The following is a 13,228-nucleotide window of genomic DNA, read 5'->3' as shown; positions in this document are numbered from 1 at the left end:
TCGCTCCGCTACTGTCAGCCACATCTTTTACACGAGAAATTTAGTCAATCTGTTTCTCAAAAACGACGTTCGTCGACCGACAGTCCCGGTTGCTATTTCATTGATTGAGCCTTGCTCTTTACAACGCAGTACTGACATATTTTGTCCGCGGAGCCAGGCATCAATTTTACCGTGTCCATATCCAGCTACTTGCAGCAAGATCGTTAGACTGAAGTTGTTCGATGCGTAATGAAAAATGCTAACTCTCTCTGTAAGTCCTGCAGCAATGCGTGGAGAACTCCGCTTCTTTGGGTGACTTCCTGTCAATCAATTTCGAGCTTTACTTCATTATTTTCAAATCAAGTTGTTTTGCTTACATTCGTATTCTTATGATACCACCACGAAGATACTTTGATCCGATAGAGGAAGGGTTCTCGATACAGCTCACTCGCTGATATAAGCCTGAATATACTTCGTAGCAAATTCATATATCTCTATCAAACCATGAGCGTTATGTACAGAGTGCGGCATCCTACGACTAAGAGCTACGTTGTTCAGTAGCGACATACTGACGCCAGAGGTAGTCGAATACAAATGGATATAGATTGGAGGAATAGTTTTTTTGACACTTTTAATATACCTACATCTGCAGTGCCCACAATCTATAAGACCAAGCTGCATCTATACTTCATCGGACTGCTCGTGACCGTGACAAAAACAGATTGAAGTTACTTTTGAAATTTCGAGAACACTGTTTTGTGGTGTACGTGGGCTGGCCTAAGCCCCCGCTCTTACTTTTGTAGCAAAGTGCCAATTTGTACTCTTTATATCACAAAAAGTGCAAAACATCTTTTTAACAATTAAAGTATTCGCTGGAAAAGTTTAGTTAAGATGTGGGTGAGGCGACGCGCTTCCTTGACCATAGCAAAAATTGGATGCGATACTTGTACCAGAATTGTTACAGCCTTCATGGTGAGAGCAGCTTCAAGCGCATGCGGTGGCAGCTTGAAATCTTGTCACCGGTTAAGTCAGAAAGCGCTCTTTTACTTCTCGGTTTAAGCAATATGCCCGCGAGCATAGATATACAAGAGCTTTGTTACGTCGCAGAAACCAGGATGCCGGCGAAAGTCGCTGCATCTCTCGCGATCGAAGGAGAAATAGGTATTGTAAGGTGCAGATAAAGAAGAAGAACTCCAAGGCCAATGGATGCTCGACGAGCATTTACTCTTGTGCAATGCCTTAAAGAGACAAAATAACGTAAGTCATAATTGGTCGACATTTTGGTGGAGAAGTGTAACGGGGTTACACATACCCTGGTAATAGGTGTGTGTGTCACACCAGATGGTCATGGCGTGACCACACCCAAACAAGAATACGGTATGTGGCTGGATAGCCAGCAGTTATACATGTATTTAGATTTACTATACATATTAAGGAAAATCTGTGCATTTAAAATTAGGCGGCTTTGCCGCAGATAAAAATAAATAAAGGCAGTTTTGAATTCAAACCGAAGAGTTATTTAGCCTTGGGTTAAGGCCATAATTACTCTTGGAGTAAGCGTATTGCGATCCGGTAAACTCGTACTTGTCTTGAGTATAGAACGAGAGGTCGGTGACCTACCTTACGCTTCCTCTGAGCGCAAAGCTGCGGCAGCCCCGCTGCAAGAAAGGTGCCATTGGTCATATGTAAAGTACTGCTGTGTACATTCACATAACGCTTTTATGCAGTTGCGCAAGCACAAAGTCACATGTAATCTTGAGATTGAAGCGTCTTCGTAAAGGAGAAGTGCGTGGAGTACATGAGTTTTTACCCTCTCACCACGCAATAATCGACTGTTTATAATTGAACATAGGAAACAGATACATCTTAGGTATGATTAATCATACACGTATATCACTTATTGTAGTAGAAGAGCAAACCAAGAAAATAAACACTTTCACAGGCTATCAATTTATGCCTCTGAGTGAAGCGTACGAATTCAATCCTTTATGTGTTGGCTCGCTTGATCCAAAGCTCCCTCTGTGCAAGGTGCACGGCTAGCCCGTTGCAAAATAGTCAAATTTTAGAGCTTTCACAACATTTGTCGCTAACTACAATTTATTAAAAATCCCTTAATTTTTTGCAGGATTGAATAAATGTCGAAACTTTTTACACCAAAACTTCGACCTAGCGAAACATGAGTTTGAATTTGCACGGCCATGATTCTCGAAATCGGTGCTCAGGAGTAGATCATCATAATAGCCATTCCACTAGACGCGGCAAAGATGCAAAACACCCTGTCGTTGTATTTGTAGCGCTCGTTCTCAGCCAGTACAACATCTTCTAGATGTGAAAATACCATGTATGTATATTTTTGTTTTCTTTTTTGTGTCACACACTGGACACAATACTTCGAGTATGGAGCCTTTGGGCATTATCACTCATTAGCGTCAATAGTAGCTATCAGTAGCTTAATATCGAACAATGTATTCAGATTTGATAATCATAGAGATATCAATATATAGTGGCGCAATATTACAATATTAACGGTCCAATTTTCTAGAATTTGATGACGTAGAGGGGGCATTGAGCCCATCGTAGGATGCATTTATATTAAAGTTAGCAGCAAATTTACATGCCTAGTGATAGCTCACTGGCATAACATCATCGTAGTCCCTTTTTACTCGTCGTTCATTATAAAGCGATACTGCTTGTCAAACAAAACTATAGTACACTATAGAGAGAAAATATTATAATTCTTTGTATCGTACTATTACTTTTCCGACTACTATTTGGGGTATACAATAATTAGATTCAGCACCTATATAAAACAAATGTCACACAAGCCGGACAAGAGCCTGAACTATCGAACCGAACACAAAGAGACATCACCTCAATATCGCCATGGGTTCACTTATCATAATTTAAACTGCTTCGTATGAACTCTCGAGCTCTTCTATTCGTATTAGTGGCCTTGCTGGCATCAGTTCGAGCCAATATCGCGATCGACGCTAACAGTGTTCAGCCTTTTCCCGAACAAAAACCGCAAACAGACTCTGAGAGATCTGCTCTCAAATACAAGCCACACCTGCATGTGTCGGAGGGCTGTCACCCGTATCCTGCTGTGCAGCAAAATGGTTCAGTCAGCGCCGGCTTCGAGTGGGATGAAGATTACTCTCAGCCTTGTGGACGATCACCTCAAGGATCGCAGATTTATTCACGCTCCAGTTGGTACAAAGGCAAGTGGGCTATCATGTATGCGTGGTACTTCCCTAAGGCAGCAGTCCATATTGGCAGAGGCGTCAGTGGACGCCGTCATTACTGGTTGCATGCTATCGTCTGGACTGATGAAGAAAACCCGAACAACTCAAGTATTTTGGGCGTGACAATGTCAGCTGGTATCGGCCTGTTAAAAAGAACTAAGATCAAGTCCCATTATATCATTGGAGGCACGACGCTCAAGTTAATGTCGTACGTGAGCTTTTGGGGTAGAAGGTTGGCACTTAAATTTACCGTAAAGCTGGGAGAAACTCAGGATCTTATTACGTGGGAGCAGTTGTCGCATGAGGCGCGAAAAGCCTTGGCTCTCGACTATAAATCTGACACGCCATTGCAAGACTATAGGTTTGACGGACTGATTAAAGAAGCGTATCCGTTTTAGTTGGCCGCTTGTGTTACCTTTTGCTATCGTGTCAAAACTCTACGTACGCAGTGATATCATGTGGTAGAAATTTTGTTTTGCATGTATGTAATGTTTGAGCCATAGGAATAGCTAGCTCTTGCTCACAGGCACAACAGTTGCAAAAAAATATAACAACATATAATGAAATTTACCGGCGTGAGCCGGGTACTGACAGAACTAGTGCCAACGGCAAGGTTGTACGTAATTTGTAGGCTAAACCAGGTTATTAACGCTAATCATATTGGCTGCAGCAATTGCATTTTATCGTCGCGTGCTTAAGCTATCAATTTGTGAAGGCGAATTTATTTTAATCAACCCCCCCCACCTTATCATGAGCTTGTTTTGACAAGAGGGCTTAGCAAATGCATTGCTACGTTTACAATGACCTCGCCGTTTTCTGATAGAGCTGGAAAAAGGCGGATGTGCAAGCAAAAGCCGCATTTTAGCTTAACGGACCTACGTGTCAATGTCAAGATTGTGCTGTTTCATCAGCTGCCAACTTGACATCATTGTCCCACTTGTCACTCGAAATGGTGGTGATTATCGAATGATAAATTCCTGATTTGGTATGATTCCTCTGACCGTCTAAAGGTATGAAGAAATCTCATTACTTTGATTCATTTACTGGTCAATTTGTGGCAACGAAACCTGTTTGGAAATTTGTGAGGAAATTGAATGCCTTGCATGATGATCTTTCATTCCAGCCAGTTAGCTCAAATGCTAACATATGATGCTTCCAGTACCAACTACAAGTGTCTGCTTTGAAAGTCGTAGCAGTATTCGTCATCGCACTAGTTTTTGAACTGCATACAGTTATCACTGAGAAATACTAAAAGTGTCTACATACCAAAACTAACTTAAGACAGGACTAGCGACATCTATCGGAATAATGGATGTCATCCAGGGCCCCACACATTGAACTAATCGTTTCAAGAAGTATCGTCAACTTCTAGCTGCATCTTTTTCGTCTCTTCTCTCGCTCTTTTCTTTCTCCTCTGCACGAGTATTACAGAGTATAACACTGATAGAAGAGACAACTTCAAAGAGGAGTACATCGTTCTGGCTATTTGATGCTTGAAGAGATCAACTACGCTACGATTGCAACAGCTGGAATGCTTGCACTTGAATGCTTGATACTGTATAAAAAAATCGTACCAGATGAAATTTGAATGATCTGATGCAAGTGCGATTGACGGTCAAGATATCTCTGACGAAGTTTATAGGTGGCAAGCAGAAACAAGACTTTGAATTTGGCACTAAGAATGTGTAGAATATGACCAATGAAACATAATAACTTCTGATCTTCCCTCATCTCCAACATATGCAGCTTTTAGAATCTCTAACCGGTTATGTGTGTTGGTACTACATTTTGTGGGGATTCTCGTCATTCTTCATGGCCTTGCAATTGCGCAAAATTCATTATAAAGTTCACTTTGAGCTATTGTGTAACTTGTGAATGCTTTAAATCAATAAGGTGTGATGACGATGGGACTTTGTAATGAAGAATTACCATGTACACGTGGGCGTTATCCTTACCTCAAGCAATTATGATAGTTTTATCATTGGACATGACAAAACAAAAATGTATAATACGAGTCTAAAGATGTTTCTCTTTGAGAAATAACATATAAAAAATAAGTGTAAGTACGTCACAAGCTATCCGCTTCGCTCCTGCCTTCTTCGTTGCGTACGTGGGCTACCAAAATCAAAATCTCTTACCACAAGCTCTTAAAAAAGTATATTGCGCTTTGTAGCATAAGTGCTGAATCTGACGGCCAATCGAGTTGTTGGGCCGTCCTAGATGCAGTTAAGAATTTAAGGCGTCACTTGGTCGCGAGATGAAGGCACGTTTTGTGGACAAGGCCTGAAAGCGGTGATTTAACGCCAAGAGTCATTCACTGGCTGCAGATACGCTGGGGTGAGACATCTTCCAGAAGGCCTTTAGTAGTAGGACAAGTGGTTTTCACCGAGAAATGTTTTTATATGGATTTTGATTATGATCACGCAATAATTAGGATGAAGTTATTATTTGCTACCATGTGAAACAGAACCTTACACTACATTTGGTTTCACTATGATTAGTCGATTAGAATTTATATTTTATACTATTTTTTTTTAAGCCAGAATTTATCGTTATATTTTCCTCGTGAATATCGAGCAAAGGAGTTTATTGAGACCCACAGTTCCGCGCTTTGGCCATACTCCAAGCATTTATAACAAGGTGATCAAATTTTTCTCTGCTCGAGGTGCATGACAACTCCGTTGCAGAATCGATAGATATATGACACTGCGCACGGCACTGTGGACGAAAGGTAGTTGTAATGTATCAAATTACTCCATCATAGTGAATCTCTCTATCTTGTCGGATACAGCAAGGCGAGTAATATTTCAAACAGCTTTCCGTATGAATAATGCGACCATCCGAAAATTGTGGCAAGAAGACAGTCATAGTTCAATGTCAAACTTTTCAGCAGGTTTGTCTGTTAAATGGTTGTGCACTATGTCTTTGTCATAAAATCGCTGTGTAGAATATGATGTCAATCCTCGTATGGTAGATAAATGTGACTTTTCCTTCACTTATGACTAAAACAAGAGAGAGAGGGAGAGGATGCTTGCAGCAGTGAAAAAATTGCTACAGTGGTATCATAAAGACTCTGACTATCAGGCACTTTCAGATTTGCTACACTCACTTTGCGATGGTTTAATCCCTACAGTTAGTGTTATAAATTAGATTGCTCAAAGGCAGAAAGAATATACAGAATAATGATGAATGATTCCGAAGTATCACTTCTCAATCCAAGGTCTAATGTAGACGTTATAAAAGCTCTCCTATTCTATGTGTTGGTTTGTTTGTAAAAACCGAAGAAGATATATTAAGTTCCTTAGTTCGCTACTCTGTGCTACATCTAAGCCTATCCGTCCAGGCCATTCTAGAAGCTTCTTCAATCAATCTTATATATTAAGATCAATGAGCGGATACTATTATGTTTGTAATCAACATCCATAATCATTATAGTAATTGTAAACATTTCCGTAATACTTGTGACGTCTTCCACGCATATTCAGCGGTGTATCTCAACACTTCCACTCTCCGCTAATGTCGAGTTTGCTTTGATTCTTTTTTCTTAATGTCTGTCTTTTCAACTTGAGTGTCATAGTTCCGAGTGCCATGGTAAACATGTCCGTGAGCTGATGCTTTGTACCAACGTAATCGATCGTTCGATATTCAGCGATTCTCGCGTAAACTGATGCTTGATGTCGACATACTTTTCTCATGCTATCTCGTATCCCGTGCCAGCACTATACAGATCTGTACCTATATATTTCAACGCCGCGAGCGCTCACAAAACTACCTGGTTGCACAAGATTAGTGCCGTCTTCTTGGCTTTTGCTGAACTCAGTGTTATAGGTCTCTGAATTTTCAACTTGAACACAGCTGGTCCATTACAAATTCTAGGCATCACGCCAGATACATATCGCCTGTCGTCGATGTTTCTTCCCCAGTCTGCGTCCGTGAATGCTTTAACCATAATGTTGCTGGTCCCTCCTTCATATATAATTTCATGCAGGCTTGTTGACTTCAAGTATCTTAGCACACGAAGCGTGGCTCGCCGATGCTGTATTACAGAATTCAGTCTCCATGTGTGCCGCTGTGGACATATCCAATCAAGTGCCAAGAATTCGATATATTTTTTTCCAAATCCACTCCGGATCGTATATCACGATCAGAGACGATAACGTCTGGCTATCCTTAACAGCGAAAAATGCGATCAATGAACAATCTCGTCGAACTTTCGGTAACGATGGAATCGCTACACGCAGCGATACAAACCATCTTGCTGAGTCCGTCAACAAAGACGAGCAACTCATTGTGACCATCGGCATTCTCGGGTAAGCCAAAAAAAAGTCAAGACCTACTGACTTTCAACGGTCAGCAGAGATAGGACAACTCTGCACCGGCACTTGCGTGTGGTGTTCGTTTTTCACGCATAGATAGATATCGCAATTTTTCAGGTGTTTTAACGTATCGTGCGAACCACTTGTTATTGGGCCTTGAGCGGCTGGTAGTTTTTCTCACGGCCGAATCAGTAATCGGCGTAACATGCGCCTCGTATCCGATCTTTTGCTTCAAACCATTGTTTTGGGAAATTACAATCCTTGGCTCGTCGCCAAGTGCAACTTCATAATTAAAAAGACCATTCTCCCATGCACAACGATTCAACCATTATTTCATGCGACCAGAAAGCTTGCCATGGAGTTCCATATGACTCGATGAGAGTCAGATCACATGGTTTATCCTCAGCATACGAACGGCGTATCATATCAAATACATCGTTTTCGATACCGATAAAATGGCTAGCTCAGAATCCGGACGACTTGTCAATGCCTAAGCCAGCACGTTGAGTGGTCCCGGTTTGTACGCGACCGTGAGGTTTGAATTCTGCGCTGAATGACAACCAGCCATAAAATTGCTGAGAAAAGTGGCATTCTGCAAGTGTAGACGACGAACAGAGTTGAAACCAGGAGGTGTATAGATTACTGTACCTGAGCAAACTTCATTGGTTACAGCTCTTTGTCGTGAAATAGCAGCTCTTTTCTGCTAGCTCCAGCTGTCGCGATTAATGCGACACGACACAGTCGTGTCCTTCTGAGCACTTTTGCTATTGTGTACGGCCGATTGCAAACTAGAAAGCGTAGCACACCACGCTATACGGCTTCGTATCATCTGGCAAAGCATGTAATGGTGCTTCCATCAAACTGTTATTGACCCGAGCGATTGCTTTCTCACGAACTCCATGGGTTGTCCTTCTTCAGCAAGTTTGATAGTGTGCGTATCATTTTTGCGTAGTTTCGCGAGAAGCGATCTAATAATTAAGCACACAAATCGATTTCCTGAAACCATTTGACTCCGTGGCATTGGCCACTCCACGATTGTCTCGACCTTTATAATGTCTACACAAAAACCGTGTTCACAAACATAACAGCCGAGGACAGGTACTTCGCAGCACAGAAAACAGACTTTGCAATATTCTTTCAAATGAATTTCTACGCGTACGTTTCAGCAATACGAGAAGGCGATTCAAGTGTATTTCTTCAACAGATCCGCCACTTTCGTTTTTGAATGACGAAAATTATTGTTATAATATGTTTGTGCAACGCGTCGCGGTGGTCGAAACCGACCAATCAATATTATTGATTAAATGCTGCTGGGACATCCGTTAGTCACTCCAATATCAAACCGGACTATTTCTACCAGCTGTCAAAGCGACGTCCTACCAACTTATCAAGATTTGGTAATATGCATCAACTAGACCAAGTTCACTAAATTGTTTCCAGCCGGCATACGGTGAATGATGACATCTTCACGCGTAAACGGCGTTTGAGAGGGGGTCGTCTGCGCAATCGCCTTGTTATAGGCGTGGAAGATACGCCATTTACCAACTGGTTTCTGCACGTAAGACGTCGGCGCGCTATGAGGGGACTTGCGCTCCCTCACCAAACCAGCAGCTTGCTTTTGAGCAAAATCCTACATCGATATACTCACTTTGCTCATGTGACAGTGGACACAGTCGAACTAATACATGCATTGAGCCAAATTCAAGATCAAAATTCGTGTTGAAGTTTACGTTCTGGTGGAAGACCAGAGCTCGGATTTGCACTAAGGACGTTATCCTTGTATTCGATAACATGTGAATAAAAAGGATCAGTTGGATCCTTCAAAATAGCAGATCCTCACACGCTGTAGATTTTCTTTGAGAATCAAATCATCCATAATCGATGATGAGCGTTGTTCCCTGACTCGACCTCTGACTGAAGCAACACGACTTCCAGAATACCACTTCAGTTGAAGTCGTGTATGAACTCATCGTTATCGTAACTGACTTCCTCAATCTGCACCAGATCTTTGATCGTCGGTAACGGTGCCAAAAGAACATCTGTTCTGGAAAATGTACAACCGGTCGTCGCCACAATTTGCTGACCAGCATCTTCGCATGCTATTGTTCCATCATATGAAAAAGAAGGCTGGACAAATTCGCCTGAAGACTCAACCGCATTCACAGCGGAAGTATCGGTACCGTGACCAACATATTTTGCTAATTCCATCGCAAGTGTGTGCTAAACCACAAAGCGGTTGAAAGCATCAGTTTTGTGGTCAGTAATACCCACTGACCCACAATACGCCTCAACCACTGTATTACTGGGAGCATTGGCATATCCAGCCACATTCAATCCTTTCAACTTTGCAGTACACACATGTCGGCGCTTCTGAGGAATGTCAATTGATTAATAGATACCAATGAAGAATTAATCATTACCAGCAACATATGACTGCCAAGCGCTTCAGCGCTTCTCCGTTGCAAAGTGAATGTGCGTTCTTTAATCTCGAGTGTTTCACCAGCGCCAGGAGAGCTACTTCTAATTGTTTTTGATCACCAATTGATCCACTGCTCGTGCTTCACAAGCCAAAGTATACATTTATCCGTGTCAAATCGTTTGTCTATCTCAAGAACTGTAAAAACTTCGTTTGAGTTGAAGTCTTCAAACTCCACTTGCAGAGGAACCGTAAGCTTCTTCGTGGTAAACACTGCACCGGTGGTCAACTTCACTGAGAGAGGGTCATTACTTATATCTCGAGCATTTGAAAGCGCTGAATTATTTTCAGCAACACTTTGCTTCAGCGCAGAGTTACGTGATGCACCAGCGTCAATCAAGACTCTAAACCGACGATCGTAACCTTTCAAACTCGATATGACCAACGAAAAGACCATGTCATTAACAAAGAATAAAGATCATTCAAGAGCTAAATCCCCGTGAGTGATTCTACCACCTCACAAACATATATAATCGTTCCAGTCGACCGCCTTGTTTTACTGGGAACTGGCGATTCCAGAACTCCTCGTGATGTTGGTACCACCTGGCTCGAAACTACTACGACGAGAACCATATTGACAAGTCTTATACGTGGACAATCACGTTGAATGTGACCAAATTGCTGACATCTATAATAGCGAATTTGCTGCCTACAGATAGTGGCCGCGCTGAGAGCCATTGGTTCCGTGTTTCCAGTAATATCAGTCACTGCTTCCATCGGATTGACCGATAGACCGCGTGCTTCACTTTGACACTACTCGTCATGTATTGCAATCTTTATTCCATCTTCTAGAGTCATCGGAGTGGCGGAAGAATGTAGTCTTCGAAGGAATATAAGTGAGCCCCTCCATTGACATAGTGACCATCACTGCATCTGGCAGTGGTTTGCTTGCTGTAATGGCACGAAGCCCACGTAGCTTCTGTGCATAGTCGTTCAATGTACTGTTGCCTTGATGGCAGACAAAAACTTCGACCGGTGTTGAAATGCCACATTAGGCGGAAGGAACATGGAGATTATGGACCTCTCTTAATTTTGCCGTGTGATAGAGTGGCCGGGGCGAATGATGTCCGTGTAATCGTCCGACCATTTACAAGGCCATCCGAATGCGACATGGACAACTGTCGAGGTCTGCGTCAACGAACGTACAGATGCTGGGCTCTGCCGTCGAAACGGGGGCGATGCCGAGATCTACTTACGTAACTCAGACCTCTATTTTTTTCTATTTGCACTAAATAGATCTGTCCTGACAAATACTTAATATTCATGTTTTACTATCATTGATAATAAAATGAGCTGAGTACTTATATATAAACATTAATAATATCTAGTTCACAAAGTGATCTATTGTAACACGCAGTCAGTGTATTACATCGTGCTAATTTCACCGCGAAAAAAAAGAAAGAGATTTAGGCATGACCAGCAGCGCAAGATGCAGAAAACTTACGATCCTAAGGTTTGTAGCGACTACTGTAAAATGCCAATTATCTATGTTACGTTAGAATTTAGGCCATATCGATGGTGATCTTAAAATCATTTGGGGTACCCACGTTGTTTGCCAGTCCAATAAAATTGGCTAAAGATATTGTGGATTCAAAACCACACTAATCATGTGGTCTAGTCCATAATTTCTCATATAAAGTCTTTCTACATAAACACTCCACTAAGCGTAGCGCAAATACTTTTATTTCCTTGGCTTGAAGGCATGGCTACAGCTTCGTCTCAAGGCCCAAAATGTGACAGTTTTACTGTGTTGCGGGTCTGTATAAGAAGGCACGATCTTTTCTCACAACAACTTGGCACGAATCGCCATGGCGGTGGAAAGCACTGTACATGGTAGTGCGGCTGATGGTGGGTGTAGGCATCGAGCCGCTCAGCTAGGTATAGACTGTTGATGCCAATACCAACGACCTCAAGAATGCATTAGATTAACCAGGGACTTATCTAAAAACAATACATTCTAATTCTTGCGCCTGCGCCGTAAGAAACCTAAGTTTTAGTCTGCAATTCCTAGCCAGCTACTATTTTAATTATTAATGTATGAATTATATTGTGTTTTTTGCATGTATTCGAAATAGTGAAACATCAAATTGATGATAACGAACAAAATTCGGATCTGATAGCAGTGACGGCGTTAGATTTAAAAACTTAATGACTAAGAGCTGTTGCAAATCTGCAGACTAGAATGGATAAGCACTACTCAGCATATAACGAAACCACTTGTCTTGAATTGGAGTCTCCATACGCCAATCAGGGTAATGAAAAGAGGATAGCGCTGCTCGAGCCTCATCTGTAAGCTGCTCCCAAGTAATGAGAGGCTGCAGATCACCGACTTTATCAGTAAGCTTGAGTCCAGTCTTATCCAACCAATAATTTTGGTATAACTTGACCTTCAAAGTCCTCCTGTCAAGAAGATACTTGGACTTTACTGGTAAGTATTTTTTGATTCTGTTGTCGGTGCCAGACGTTGATGCAGCGAGAATAGTCGAGACATTAGGATCCGGGCTGTTTGTCCAGACAACGACAAAGGTCCAAAAATGACGATGGCCGTCAACCAACCAGGAAGAATGGTCCAGAGCTCTCGGAAGGTACCACGCGTACATGATGGCCCACATGCCTCGGTACCAATCGGATCGCGAGTATATCTGGGAACCGTAGGGAGATCCATTACATTTAGTTGGTGCGAAGACTTCCCAGGGAAGTCCGTAACTTAGTGATCCATTCGCCTGCACTGCAGGATATGGATAACAATCGCTCACTACGTAAAGTCGCGGTTGATACTTGATGGCAGATTTTTGAGAATCCGTCGTTGGTGTAGGCTGTTTAAATGGCTGCACTGCGTTGAAATGTAGGAAGTTGTAATGGTAGGGACTAGCTCCTCGCGTTGCTGGGTTTCAGTGACATTAGCATCAGCCCATTCAGCATTGCCATGGGACGTAGCGAGGATGGCAATTACTCCGAGAAACACGGCACGAGGACTCATCAATATGGTAAGAGAAGAAGTGAGAAGTAGGAAAGCAGCTCATTTTCGTACTTCGGCGAGTTGGAACCAGGCTGGGAAGGATTCTGATACCTGATCTTTTGGATTGCGCTTCTACCCACAAACTCTATTACAATCGCATAGTTCGGCATCCATAAGGAGTTGCGCACCTAATTCTGATCAATCAAAGACAATGTGCTGTCTTTAGAACTGACGAACACATCATTTTGCACAGCAT

At 42.2% G+C, this 13,228-nt stretch overlaps 3 protein-coding genes across 3 annotated transcripts; 1 reads left to right on the top strand and 2 right to left on the bottom strand.

Annotated features, from left to right (window-relative positions):
• Positions 1-839: 839 nt before the first annotated feature.
• Positions 840-1,116, bottom strand: PHALS_13514 (uncharacterized protein; the record flags this gene model as incomplete). The annotated part of the gene is made up of 2 exons (XM_024729288.1): positions 840-983; positions 1,027-1,116. 2 exons carry the CDS (start codon positions 1,114-1,116, stop codon positions 840-842), a joined length of 234 nt encoding a protein of 77 aa, XP_024579680.1.
• Positions 1,117-2,896: 1,780 nt separating this feature from the next.
• Positions 2,897-3,619, top strand: PHALS_13513 (NLP-like protein; the record flags this gene model as incomplete). Its single annotated transcript, XM_024729287.1, has 1 exon — positions 2,897-3,619. The coding sequence occupies one exon, from the start codon at positions 2,897-2,899 to the stop codon at positions 3,617-3,619; it is 723 nt and encodes a 240-aa protein (XP_024579679.1).
• Positions 3,620-12,190: 8,571 nt separating this feature from the next.
• Positions 12,191-12,993, bottom strand: PHALS_13512 (NLP-like protein; the record flags this gene model as incomplete). The annotated part of the gene is made up of 2 exons (XM_024729286.1): positions 12,191-12,841; positions 12,913-12,993. The coding sequence occupies 2 exons, from the start codon at positions 12,991-12,993 to the stop codon at positions 12,191-12,193; spliced, it is 732 nt and encodes a 243-aa protein (XP_024579678.1).
• Positions 12,994-13,228: the final 235 nt, after the last annotated feature.

This window comes from Plasmopara halstedii (genome assembly GCF_900000015.1).
Source record: "Plasmopara halstedii genome assembly, contig: Scaffold_658, whole genome shotgun sequence".
Lineage (NCBI taxonomy): Eukaryota > Oomycota > Peronosporomycetes > Peronosporales > Peronosporaceae > Plasmopara > Plasmopara halstedii.
This window is presented reverse-complemented; position numbering and strand designations above follow the sequence as displayed.